At 36.7% G+C, this 14,399-nt stretch overlaps 1 protein-coding gene across 2 annotated transcripts in view; it reads right to left on the reverse strand.

Moving 5' to 3' along the window:
• LOC139122058 (ras-specific guanine nucleotide-releasing factor 2-like) overlaps window positions 1-14,399 on the reverse strand; it is a 130,421-nt gene that overhangs the window by 64,412 nt on the left and 51,610 nt on the right. For both annotated transcript variants that reach the window (XM_070687436.1, XM_070687435.1), the window contains exon 2: window positions 5,493-5,602. In XM_070687436.1, the coding sequence (XP_070543537.1) occupies window positions 5,493-5,602 (110 nt within the window). The remainder of the gene's footprint in view (window positions 1-5,492; window positions 5,603-14,399) is intronic.

The following is a 14,399-nucleotide window of genomic DNA, read 5'->3' on the forward strand; positions in this document are numbered from 1 at the left end:
ATGTATCGGTATCAAATATCAACGCAGTCTGTTCAGCAGTTTCTGACTTTTTGTCATTTACGGAAATGGACGACATCAAACACAGGTTGAAGCCACCTCTATATCACAACTTCCAGTTGTGATAAAAAGCACTTAAAGCCGCAATTTTCAATCCCAGGTTCTCGCATTAGTGGAGTTCTCCTCCCAGTCAAACACTTGGCCAGTACGATGTTTGATTTCTATAACATTAATTACACAAACTGATCTCAACCTTTTGTCACATTTTGCTAATCCTGCAAACAGAGTTTATACAAGCTTTTGATTGACGGTCGGTTCAAATCGCCAACAGTCATTGATTCCCCACCACAAACGCTTGAATTTCCTGAAAAATTGTCTTCCAGTCGTGTTAGACTTTGAATATAACCACAGAGTTCGATCGGCAGCAACTTCACGCTGACTGCTTGGCAGTCTGTCTGTGTTTTTGCAGCCGGGGAAAACTAAAAAGTGGCATTGTCTGGAGCGTGTCCCCACGTGTTGCCTGTTGTGTGTCCACTTACACGATGAACGCCGCCATACCTTAATTGGCATCCTTTTAAAGGGAGGCTCCGCCTTTAATCACCAAGGGATTCACTCTATGGCTTGTTATATAGGTGGGTAATTTGCTGTTAAATTTCTGGGCCCTTTGGCTGTAGTGTAAATTAAGCAGATTATCTAGTCATTGTTTCACAATTGAGGTTCTTTTGTGTGATAAAGAGCAATTTTTTGCTAAATGCATAATATGCATTTTGGTAATGCAGAAAAAAAAGGCTGCAATAAAGAAATTATTAATAAATAAATGGAGCATTCTGGGAATCAATGACTTCATTTTAATGCCTTTGCAACAAGCATGGATGCAAGTAGTAATTTTGTAAATAAATACCACAAATGGCTTCTTGGAAATGGTTTAAATCAAATCCTAATTTTCTTGATATTATCGCCATTTAATTTATATGTAAATGCTATAGTGGGCATGCCCACATTGAATCTCACATTGATTCCTCGTATTGTGTTATGACTTTATATTGTTATGACTTTATATTACTTAACCTTAAAACAATAATATGTATTGATTATCATCATTACTGGCTAAAATAGATACGGTTTATATATAATGGTGAAACTGGGGCTTTTAAGGTACAAAACTCCTTTGAAAATCAAAATAATAAACTTTTACTCTAGCCTTGCTCAAGGAAATTTGACGGCCACCTTGCAAAAAATATTTGGACTACACATCGATTTCTCAAAAATTTTAAAATATTTGAAATTCAAAATGTCTGCCATTCTGTTTGTTAAAAGTGCATTAGCAGTAACTTTTACTGCATTTCTCTTGATTTTTCTTTTCAATTTGAAAAACAATTCCTTGACCCACTCCGTAGTCATGTCTAAATGACCAGCGTTCAAGTTGTCTAGACAAACCGTATGTTTGTGTAATATACTATGATACAGTTGGGTGTCTGGTCAAGACTTAAGGTGAAGTTCAATTGTCAACTACATTTGCAATGTGTTGGTGGAGCTAATGTTTGTGCATGCTACCGGTATATTGCAGAGAAGACTAAGATAACATAGTTTTTGTACAGCCTAAATAATTTATGAAACGTTACAGCTATCCTCCCTTTCAAGGGACAAAGTCCCCCTTTTTGACCTTTTTGTGGTATCAAGAAAACAGGGAATACTTGCATAAAGTGTCACCTGGTACAAAAAGAAGACGGTGCATACACTGCAAAAGTGTTTGAAATTACCCTTTTGCGACATGCAAACATGATTTCGTGTGTGACTTTAGGATAAAGTGGATTTTTCCATTTCTGACTTGCTTTTCCATGACAAATAAACATTGCCATAATGAAAGTAAAAGCTGCTATTGTTATCTAGATATGAAAAGTATTGCCAATTAAGATTTCATTACAAAGGCTTGCATCAGGTCTGAACTCTGTATGTTCAGCCATACATAGTGAGAGTTCTACACTTTTATTTTTGAACTTTATTTTTTGGTACAGACTGTTTAGAGTTTCACTGAATGTTTAATCTTGTCAGGCTGCAAGCAAAGTTGAAGTTTTGCACTATTAACCAGTATTTCAGCATGTTTCAAGATGTTAACAAGCGACCTAGCGGCCGATATAGCTCCGCTGTGTTTATGTAGAGAATAAGTATTTTTGACACATGTTGATGAAGAAGGTGGAAATCTTTGATAGCTCAATGCAGTAGCCAGAAAAAAGTGGCTAAAACTAGCTGCAAAAATACACAATTGAAGATTTCATCATACTTTGAATATATCACATTGGATCATCCCTAAGCTATCTGATGAGTAGTTTTTTGAAAATAAAATTTTTTGACCAAAAATGGCAACAATTGCCCCCAAAAATAAAAATTGCACTTTTTGAGAAACACATTTTTTGACCAAAAATGGGAAAAATCGCCCCAAAAATTCAAAATTTCAGATTTCATCATTATTTCAATAAATAACATTTAGTTCATATACCGGTAGAAACCTGTTTACCAAATTTCAAAGCTATCAGATGAGTACTTTTGGAAATACACATCTTTTGACCAAAAATGGCAAAAAATGCCCCAAAAATACAAAATTACAGATTTCATCAGAAATTCAATATATATTACTTAGCTCATCTGTAGAAACCTGTATACCAAATTTCTATCAGACCAGTACTTTTGAGAAACACATTTTTTGATCAAAAATGGAAAAAATTGCCCCAAAATTACAAAATTGCAGATTTCATCATAATTTCAATAAATATCATTAAGGTGATCTGTAGGAACCTGTATACCAAATTGCAAAGCTATCAGATGAGTAGTTGTGGAAATACACATTTTTTCACCAAAAATGGAAAAAACTGCCCCAAAAATACAAAATAGCAGATTACCTCATGATTTTAATAAACATCATTAAGGTGATCTGTAGGAACCTGTATACCAAATTGCAAAGCTATCAGATGAGTAGTTGTGGAAATACACATTTTTTTACCAAAAATGGCCCCAAAAATACAAAATTACAGACTTCATCAGAAAATCAATACATATTACTTAATTCATCTATAGAAACCTGTATACCAAATTTCAAAGCTATCATACCAGTACTTTTGAGAAATATATTTTTTGACCAAAAATGGCAAAAATTGCCTTAAAATTCAAATTTGCATATTTCTGCACAATTTGAACAAATCGTAAATAGATCATCACTAGGGACATATGTACCAAATATCAAAGCTATCTGACGGGTACTTGTGAAGAAGAAGATTTTTAAAGATTTTTTTACCAAAGATGACAAAAATTGCCTTAAAAATACAAATATGCAAATTTCACCACGATTTGAATAAATTTGACTGAAGTTACCCTAAGTAAACTGCATATCAAATTTCACAGCAATCGGACAAGCGGTTACAGAGGAGAAGATTTTTTTACCAAAAACACAAAAAAATGCCCCACAAAATACAAATATGTAAATTTCACCATGATTTGAAACAACTTAAGTGAGGTCACCCCAAGTTAACTGCATATAAAATTTCAAAGCAATTGGACTTGCACTTTCAGAGGAGAAGGCAATTGTTGACGGATGACGACGACGGACGACGACGGAAAATCAACCTATTTGATAAGCTCCGCGTCGCTGACAGCAGAGCTCAGACAACACAAACTACTTACTTTTCATATTAATTGAACAAAATTCATGTAAAAAGCTCAAGAGAGAGTGACAAATCAAAGACATCTTCTGTTGAGGTTTTAAAATGAGTATTAAAGGCAAGTAATCGTGCATAATATAGGTAGACCCTGCTTATCAGCAGACTTTTGGGGGCTGTTGATCCCTGTTTGGACTGTACTAGTGCTTGTCTGTGATTGGTGCAATCACAAACTGACATCTTGCATATGTACCATATTTTATACTACCGGCATATTGTCCTTATACCAAGATTGATTGAAATTGATCTGCTCAGAAATGTCGGCATTGGCTCCAGACATGAACACAATCACACCAGAATGGTTTAAAGCAACATTATGATTTTATGGATCATAACGCAGAATGAGTTGACATTCTATATATACTGGTAGATCATAGTACATTATGCTTGTCCTAAATTCTAATTGAATTTGTTCTTGACCAAGGAATGGTTCCAAACATGGAAAATATGGTAACAGAATGGTCTCCCAATTGACATACAGTGTATTTAGTGACCATTCAGTCCAGGTCCACATTTGAGTATTGGCTGGGATCAGACTGAGTGATAGACAGATAAAATGCAATCCTTTAGTTCCCTGAGACTTCACCAAAACAACTGTAAGATTTTAAAAGTGAAACTTTATCCCTAGTGTATACTTTGCCTTAACATGTGACATTTGAATGGGGGTGGGGAATCCTAGAAGACAGCCACTGTACTATGGAATGGTATACCAACTGATAGCTTGGACAGTTGCAATAAATATGTTTTATGGTTTGCAATTAAGGAACATCCACAGATTTTAATGGAAACGAAAGGTGACTGAGAAACTCCCCGAGGCAGTCACCAGACCACATAAATTTGCACAGTAAATTTCATCGTCGTTGTCAGAGGATCACATTTGGATAGGTCAATGACTTCATTACATGATTTTGAAATATCCATGAATTCAGAAAGCAAGAGGTCTGCGATCGCTGTATGATTTTAACAAAGTTTAAAGATTATGAACCCAGGTTATTTTGTCTGATATACTTATTCCGTTTTTTTATAATTTCATTTTCAGAAGTATTAAGTATGCATCCTATATTTCTTGTGACTTGAGATAATATTCACAGGAAGAAAACAGAAAATGAATTGTCAGACTCATTCTAATGCAAGCATCAGTATCAACCATGTCCGATAAACTATGTATACCAGTTTAATATTTTGCAAATTTGAACAAAATTTCCATTCCAAGCTGCAGTACCGGTGGAAGATGAAATCAACTGATTCAACCAATGGCACGTTTAAATATCTAATAAACTAAAAAAATAAAATATCAAAAAACTAAAAAAAACAATTTTTCTATTTAAATATCTTCCACTATTGGGGATCACCACTTATTACTTATATTTGTGGTTCAAGACGGTCCTTCCTGAAATTCTAATTTTTGTGTTGATGTGACGATACCTTCTATGATTTGGATTATTTGATTATTTGATCTTTTACCTTCACAAGAAACCATGAATAAAATACAGGATGCATTGACTGCATGCATCTCTTGACATTAACGTATCACAACCTTCCCTACGATTGTCATATAGCAGATGGTATATTACAAACCAAACCGGAGAGAAAAATGAAACTTACGTTTGGACATAATAAACAATGACATCATTAGATGTGTACTGATGTTTGTAAATTTCATGTTGAGAAGGAAATATTTGCAAGGGTGCTTGTCAGATGGTGTTGGTTTCACCTGCAGTACCGTATACACCCCTATTTACGACTCTAATTACGACCACATTGCAAAATCACACAATGACTTACCTTGCTTGCTTGATGGCATTAACCCATGTGTTATACTCTGTCTCTGTCTCAGCTCTCAAATCATACTGTCTTTGTCCTTCTCGGCGATAACCAATTGAAAAACAATAAAACTGGAAGTAAAATATAGAAAATAAGATCATTATCATCCATCCTTATATACAAATGAGATGAAGATATCACATAATTGATGAGTTCTCATCACATTGATAATTGCTAGATTGAAAGATGAAGCATATCCTTATCACTGTCTGATGTAATTGGATATTTGTGTTTTTGGTTCTCACTTGAAATATTAACACAGGCTACCCAGACAGAATAAAATAAGCTTGTCATTGAGTTTTTCTCACTGTTTTCTCTATCAGTTCCTCTCCTTTTCTTCATCACAGTCCCTCTATGGATATAGGGACTGTGTCTTCATGCTCTGAATGATCGGAGTAAATAAAATAAACGGTTATATAATCTAACCTAGCCTCTTATAAACCCTTTATTCATTTTACACCAATTACAAGGACGTTTATCTCTCATATACACATCTTGTAATTAATTAGTCAACACAACTAATTATGCTAATCCGTGGACTTATCAAGAGTTGGTCAACATTGCAAAGATAGAGATGTAAATGAAAAAGGAGAAGGTATGAAGATCTTGGGAAACGTGTCCCGAGGACGTCCGTAAACCTAGTGGACGCTTATATATTCATGATATGCTCAAACAAACACTGCTCATTATTCAAAAATAAACGGGAAGTTGGATCGAAAGGAACGCTGAAAACGCGCATGCTTTTCGTTGCCAAGCGCCAAATTCACACATAGCCAAGCAGACATGGCCCTGCTCCATGTAACATAAATGTCACCCAGAAAGTATCGACCGACCAAGCAGAAAAGATCGCCGGAGTGGCCATTTTATGAGCTTTTCAACAAATTGTATAGATGTATGTTTCACCTCGTCGATGTCGTTTTCTTGGAGTGTATATACCAAGTATAATTTACAAACCGTGTCGTGATTCAAGGCACAATGGTGACACATTAGCAGCAGCACGCACTGGAGAATTTTTGCCAGCACTTTGAATTTTAAACCAGTCACCGTCATTTCTCTGCACTCGCTATTAAATCCATGTCTGCCGGTAACATATCGTTTTTTTCTGTCTCAAACTACGTACCAGCAACAGGCCTTTGACGTCAAAGTCGGTTGTTTTCTGATATACGGTAGCAACCAAGCTCATGACTAGAATGACTCTACGGCGTCAAAGAGTTAATCTCGCCGGTTACTTTTTTCGCCTAATAAAAGAGGTTGGTCGCTACATGGAGCTAGTTCCCAGCTCTATGGTCGCTACTAGTCTAAGGAATTCATCGATTTTCAATGGCGCCTTATGCTGTTCGTGTACACTTCCCGAAAAAAGCGGCGGACGGGCTATAAAACTTCTTTTGTACTGTTAGGCTAGCTGTCGATTTTCGGACGGGATTTCTGCCTTTTACGGCTTGTTTTGACTTTTACGTTTTTGCACCACAGCCATGGGAACGTCCATGTTCTGCCCGACAGCACGCTTGTCGCAACTTTGTTCGTCGATATTTTGAAACGTTTCCACCCAAATTGCAATTGCCAACACGCATCAACAGCTTGGTTATTAGGGGCCTGCCACGACCAGAAATCCGCTCAAAAATTACCAAACTATCACCGTTTTTCCAGCTTTTTCCGACATGTTTACTTGCAGACCGTTCTTTTAACTAGCGTACAAGCGATGGGCAAGGCTCAGGGCAGCCCGTCACTAAAGTCACGTCAGCGGTGACCTCGCAACTTCTGAACACAAACTGACATCACCGATGATGTCGGCCACTACGTTAAGAAGCAAGTGAGAATTTTTGCCAGCACTTTGAATTTTTTAAACCAGTCACCGTCATTTCTATTCACTCGCTATTACCTCCATGTCTGCCGGTAACATATCGTTATAGAGAAGTTTAGTTGCACGTAATTACGTTCCATCATCAGTTCGGGAAGTGTCTTTGTCACGTGATAACCAGACTTCGTGTACGTGTAGAACAGACGTTCGTGAACGGCAAACAACACCTCTACACATACAAAATGTAGTCATAATTACGTGTAGTATTTTTTAGATATTCTTGATGATTTTAGCGAATTTAGACAGGAAACCTTGTATCATTGCTAACACCTTTGATATCATAATATTTCGTAGAGTTTGCACCAGCGCAAGAAGTACTTGCTATATGATTTCCTTACATTAACGAAATGTTGTCTCATTCCACTTGTTATCTGACGCCGCCCTAAAGATTTCTCCAAACCACATAAATAACTGTATCAAAGAAAATCGGCCGATTTAATTCGAGGATACAACAATCTAGAACATTCCTGTCATAGACAAATTAATGTTTCTTAAAACTTAAACGAATTTCCCATGTTTCGAGAAAAAATACAGCAAAATTATCGAGAACGCACAGCTAAACTAAATGACTGACAAAACCTTAGCAACACCACCGAGAGAACAACTCTTAACCACACGAACTTTGACCCCAGTCAAAATCAGACTTGTCCCTGGGAAATATGTTTACAAGTTTGCCCACTTATAAACAACGTAAAGGTCAAAGGTTTCAACTTCCGACTTCCTGCTTTACGGACGTCCTCATGCCATGAACTGCACGCAAGGCACTGGTAGGGTTTGCACTGTTCGCGACCATATACACGTTTGAAATTAGAGTAGCTGGCTCCCCTCAGCCATCGAAATACATTGGCTGCAGTAAAGTTTGGATTAATGGTCATGAATGGCAGCAATTTAGTAATTTCTGAAAACATTTCAGGAGAGCTTCTTACCTTCCCGTTTTAGTAACCATTCCTATCTTTCGCGATGTTGACCAACCCGTAAAATCCCTGATAAGTCCACGGATTAGCATAATTAGTTGTGTTGACTAATTAATTACAAGGTGTGTATATGAGAGATAAACGTCCTTGTAATGTATGTAAAATGAATAAAGGGTTAAGAGGCTAGGTTAGATTATATAACCGTTTATTTTATTTACTCCGATCAGTCAGAGCATGAAGACACAGTCCCTATATCCATAGGGGGACTGTGATGAAGAAAAGGAGAGGAACTGATAGAGAAAACAGTGAGAAAAACTCAATAATGAGCTTATTAATACTGTCTGGGTAGCCTGTGATATTAACAAAGGCGATAACCAGTTTTATATTCATGGTAGAAAATTGGAAATTAAGGTTCCAAGACAAGAAATATACCTCTTTCATCTAACAATTCTGTGGTGGTTAATAAGTTCAGAATCCTGGTACATTATACATTTTCTGAAAGCCTAGGTATTGCGGAAGATTTTGGTAATCACAGTGTCACCATTGTTTACATAACTATCACGTGATAGGTAATTTGCATAACCTTTCAAAAATCGGTTTTCTTTATGTTTTGTCTCGATATTTCAAAATATCTGACTCAAACTTGCTGGAATGCAAGCTGTCACAACGCTCTTTAAAAGTGTGTCTCAGATTTTTTACATCTTGCTAAGCTTTTATTTGAGCACAATTTTAAAGAAATCAACTAGGGTTAAATTCACCGCTCTGGACATTTTTCAGGCATAAAAATCGTTTAAGAAGGTTTAAAAAAATTCTGAGACACACTTTGGAAGATCCTCAGGACAGCTTGTACTCGCACAAATTTTAGCCACAAATCGGTATCTCAAACCACTGAAACAACACATAGGGAAAACCGATTTTTGAAAGGTTATGCAAATTACCTCTCACGTGAAAGTTGTGTAAACAATGGTGACACCATGGTAACCAAAATGTTCCCCTATATCTAGGCTTTCCGAAAATATATAATTTACAGAGGTTCTGAGCTTATTAACAACCAGAAAATTAATGGCTTAAAAAAATAAATTTCTCATTTGGAACCTTAAAACTTGAACATGCCATCATTGATGACAAATAAATAGGAACATCGCAATTTCTCAGTACCTTGTTTGACTCCAAGATAGAAATTGACTTTTAAAGAGAATACAGATGCAATCATGCTAAAGGTCATCAAAGGCTATTTAAAGAAACTTATGAGCTCCAATGTCATTACTCATATTGTACTTTCTGTATACAGATGCTACCCCAAGAGTGTTCTTCTGTTTAATTTTGTTTTCTTGGTCTGGCTATCTTTTGATCAGATATAAACCTAAATTAATGAAAATGTAAACGCAGTGTGTGAACATTAAGGGATTACAAACTTCAAGATCTTAGAGATTTGGAGAAAGTGTTTATCATTCTGAGTTATCGGTCACAGACTACTAGTTTTCAGTATCTCTGCTGCTGTTTATTTGTGCTTAAGGATAAGGAAAATGTTTTAGGAAATGTTTTATCCTGTCAGCTGTTGTGCTTTTATATATGAAGACAATGAATCTTCTACGGCAAGCACCTCTTCTGTATGTACATTATATTTTGATATCCTATGTTGTAATTGTATATGCTGTATTTATATTGTAGCATAATTTTTTTAGGGGAAGTCTGGGGTGAAAGACAAGTTTCCATTTGTAAGATGATGATGATGATAATGAATTATTCATTCATTTCTTTATTTATTAAATTAATTGCTCAGAAAATTGAAATAAGTACTGTGTGTTTGGTACAGGACATGACCTATACACTGGTACTGATTCCTTGCAAAACTTAAGACTGCTTGTGCTAGAGGAGAGAGACACACACATCTTGTCCATTTATATAATGTATTTCTGAAAGCTTGACTACACTTGTCTGAGTGAGTGTTTTATTGAAGGAGAAATGTGCTCTACATTTTGCAACATCACATTTTGCACTGCTAATTTATAGAACATAAGCTTTGTGTCGTGGCTGAGAAATTAATCCGCACACAACCCCATGGGAAAACGTGGATAGCCTGACGAAATGTTCGTGTATGAGAGTCACGACTCACAGTTTGAGAAGTGATGCATAATTTACAGTGACAGCATCAATAGTCAATTGACTTGAGAGAGAATTTGTGCACATGTATCCAGCAAATATACGAGCTGCCATCATTTCAGGACACCTACACAGCACTTCAGTGGACCGTGTCAGTGTGTATTACATATATAAGTAATGTGTACCTCACAGTCAACATCAGCATTTCAATTGAAATTTAATTTTACTCAAAGATACTGTGATTGTAAATATGATCAATAGATTGTAACACTTAAAGCATTCACTACTTTTACATCCAATAACATTCAAACACTGCTGTACAGTTGATTAAAATATTGTAAGAATAATCTTTAACTCGTCAATAGTGCACAAAATAGTGCTGAAATAAAATTGACTTAAAATGTAACAATAATAGCTTGTTAATTTTCAAGAAAAGATACTCCAATTCTTTTGAAAATTTACTCTCTGTGATTTTATTAGTGTTTGCAATCCAACTTTTAATTTGTATTACAGTCACAGGGCATACATAATTCCATTTTATCTCTCAACAGAATGTTAAAACATTTAATTCAAAAGGTACTGCATCTTTTCTCAGACAATAATATCACAACTTTATAGAAAAGTGGTTGTTTAGGTAAAAAGAGAATACTTCGTTACAACTTTTTCTCTTTTTTTAAGGACTCAGAACCGGCATATTTTGCTGCACTACATGCCTACCCTACATTTGCGAGCACAAAGAAAACAGTTGCTCACTATCACTCAAGTCAGTTTAATGGGAACTGACAAGATAATATGAACTCTCCATGCTGATAAAAATTAGGGTATCCATGCATAGCTGACACAATATCTAGCAAAATGTCACATAAAAGTTTCAGTATGGCTGATATTTGTTTCCTCAAATAGTTGAGTATTAAATTTGGAATCATTGGGAGTGGCATTTGCAGCATAGATTGAGCACAATCTTTGATACATTAACGCATAGAAAAGATACTTGCCATTATTAAAATTGCATGACATCTCACGACGTAATAAATATGCCAAGCACACTTTGGTTCATGGTATTTTAGAATCTGATGTGGAATGATGTTGGCAGTATTGCAATGAAGATATCGTTCACAGTAAAGTGGATTTGAGATAAATTATCACACACTGGGAGCTGAGAATGGATCCATAATTGAAACTATAACATAGTGTGACCTACGAATGAATTCCACACATTTTGATCATTATCCTTTTACTGAACTTTGTCAAATCCATTTTTTTTGTATCTGTCATTTCATCATGAACGTAAATTGAAAGCATTGTCCAAGGATGTGAATTGCTTGCCCACTATGGAGTTCACTGCAGTTTGCCAGCCTTTTAATTTTAACTTTGATCAAACTGGTTCTGCTTTGACAATGATACTAGTCTATGGGGAGAGTTGTCTGTGCAGGGTCAAGGAGTATATTAACCTTTAATACAAGTCTCTCTCAGCAAAATTGAACTTACACATGCACTAATCTTGAGGCAGTTGGAGGAGAATGTTAATCACAGGAAGATTGCTCAGTGTGCGTGTTAATGTGCACAATATGTGATGTCTATATCATAATTGCATCTTCGTTCCATTATGTAATTAACATAAAAAATTATAGGAATCTTGTTACCAACCACAGCACACTAATAAAGGAAAAATGTACAGGAAAAAAAGGTGAAGTGCAGATGTCATGTAAAACTTTCACACTAAAACTTTATCCTCCTTCTGTTGCATAAATCATTTTGTACTCTACAATAAAAATAATAAGATAAAATCACACAATGTGTTTTTATATCGCAACATCTCGCTATACCTTTTTATGTATTGCAAAATATCGTTATATTGTTTGGCATATTTTCTATTCACTGTGCCAGGTAAAAACATTTACAAACAAGTAAAATTTGAGGGCTTTCAAGTGAGTATTGAAAGGCCTACAAAAATGTTATACATATACACTGAAAAAGTTGTTGACATAATTTTCATAAATTGATGATAGCAGGTATCTCCCCAGGGAAGAAAAAGAGCTTAAACCGGTAACTCTCGGTAGGGCCCTACCGAGAAAAATCGATAAAATGGGCGGAGCAAAACATAACTAATATGGTATCTTTGTGAACAAAAAGTAGCAAATTAAAACAGCTGGTTGAACACCTCCAAAAATAGAACGTGCACGCCACATAATGTAAACATTGACTGCACGGCGACTTTACGTATACTATTTTCACCCAATTTTACGGTTTACTTTCCATACGATACATCCATCATTTCCCCCATTTGTTTGTCTTGAACCCCAAGGTTTGTCTTGAACATAGACTTTTTCGAAGTCTTACTGGAGCAGAGGTTCGGCGCGGCGTCGCCTCGGATTTGTACAAACCGTGATGACGTTGCCAGGCGATCGATCGACACTCCTTAGATCTCATGCGTCATGGTATACGTTTCTCGTCCGAAAACGAAGCGTTTGTCATTATATTCTGCGCGTTTTTGAATGATTCAACGTAATGCGTATCAAGACAGTGGCAATAGCTATCCGCATCTTTGTATACGGGTAAACGATGCAGAAATCCAACGAGTAGTTTTTCTGCCACGGGATCTATTATCGGAGTTTTCCTCGGCTCGTCATAGTGTACATCACTCTTGCAGGGATTCTTGATTGCAGAGTCGTATTTGCCTTGATAATGAAGCACCGTTTTGTCCAAACGCCGTCCTAGAAATGCCGCATTTCAGGAAAGAACGGAAAAAAATCAAAAGAGTTCTAAAAGAACAGCAAATTCGCCTACTAGATGTCCCAATTTATCGAGTGTGGTTATTTCAATGGACGACGTTGGACATTAATTACCACAATGCTCAACGGCCGAGTCGTCTACCAAATTTTGTAGAGCTTTTGTCTTACAAACAATCCTTTCCTTATTCGACCTTAGTTTAGCGAGGCAGGGCTGTGTCTCCATTATAAAACGTAGTTTTCCACAGTTCTTGGATGGTAGTTGTATTTTCCTTTTCAAAATTTCGTTGTCTCATGAACTCGGCGCTGTCGCGGATGGGAGGGTACCGACGACTATTCCCCGGCTTCGATTTCACGTTTTATGGTGACCGAAATGAAATGTGGTGTCGATTTGTTGTCTTATGATTATTTCAAAAAGCTTCTGAAAAATACTTATTTTAGAAATCAAATCTGTTAATATTTAATCACCTAAAATAAAATCAGAATAAAGTGATCGCATGATCTCTCGGAGTATTCATTTCAATGTCCATCCCTCCTTATAAAATGGCGAGTTCTAGTATTTCGCTACTTTGAACGATCCCGCCAAAATCGAGTGCACTTGCACTTCTACACTCTCCACTCAGTCGCGATACTAGTTCATTACAAACGCGTGGTAGTCAGAGTCAGACTGCTAATCACACTATCTCAGCTGGCTTTATGAAGATAGCGGTCACTGATGAGCACTAGAGGTAGCCTCGGGAATTTTCTTTGCCAGGAATGAATTGGAGCTAGCTGTGATGGGGATCGAGCGCGGACATTTGAGTGCAACTTATGGGACTGATTGGTACGGTGACCTCAGCTGCCGCCGGCGACGTTTGTCAACTCGACGTCTGATCAGCATAAGCATGGCATAAGTGACCCAGCAGTGACGACCGAATATGCCGAAGGCGATAGCAGGCGTCAAAAAATCCCGGTTTTGTCAGCATATTGGATTCTGGAGGCTACTTGTTTTGTGTCACATAGGCATGCACGGCTTTAGATCGGGAAAGAAAATGTATATCACTTTTGGAAACAGCTAAGCGTAAGCGATAGTCACGCATATCGCATTGCGATGCTTGCGCTTACAACAGTACGTTGACTCGAGGGTAAAACTTGAAATTTGAAAAGCAGACAGAAGATATACAGACAGTGTAGACAAAGTGAGAGATCATGCCAGAATTTGTGCTGATACTTGTCCGTGGTCTCAACCCGAACATACCAGACGTAAATGACAGTATAGGCCTTC

Source organism: Ptychodera flava, chromosome 21 (genome assembly GCF_041260155.1).
Source record: "Ptychodera flava strain L36383 chromosome 21, AS_Pfla_20210202, whole genome shotgun sequence".
Taxonomy (NCBI): Eukaryota; Metazoa; Hemichordata; class Enteropneusta; family Ptychoderidae; genus Ptychodera; species Ptychodera flava.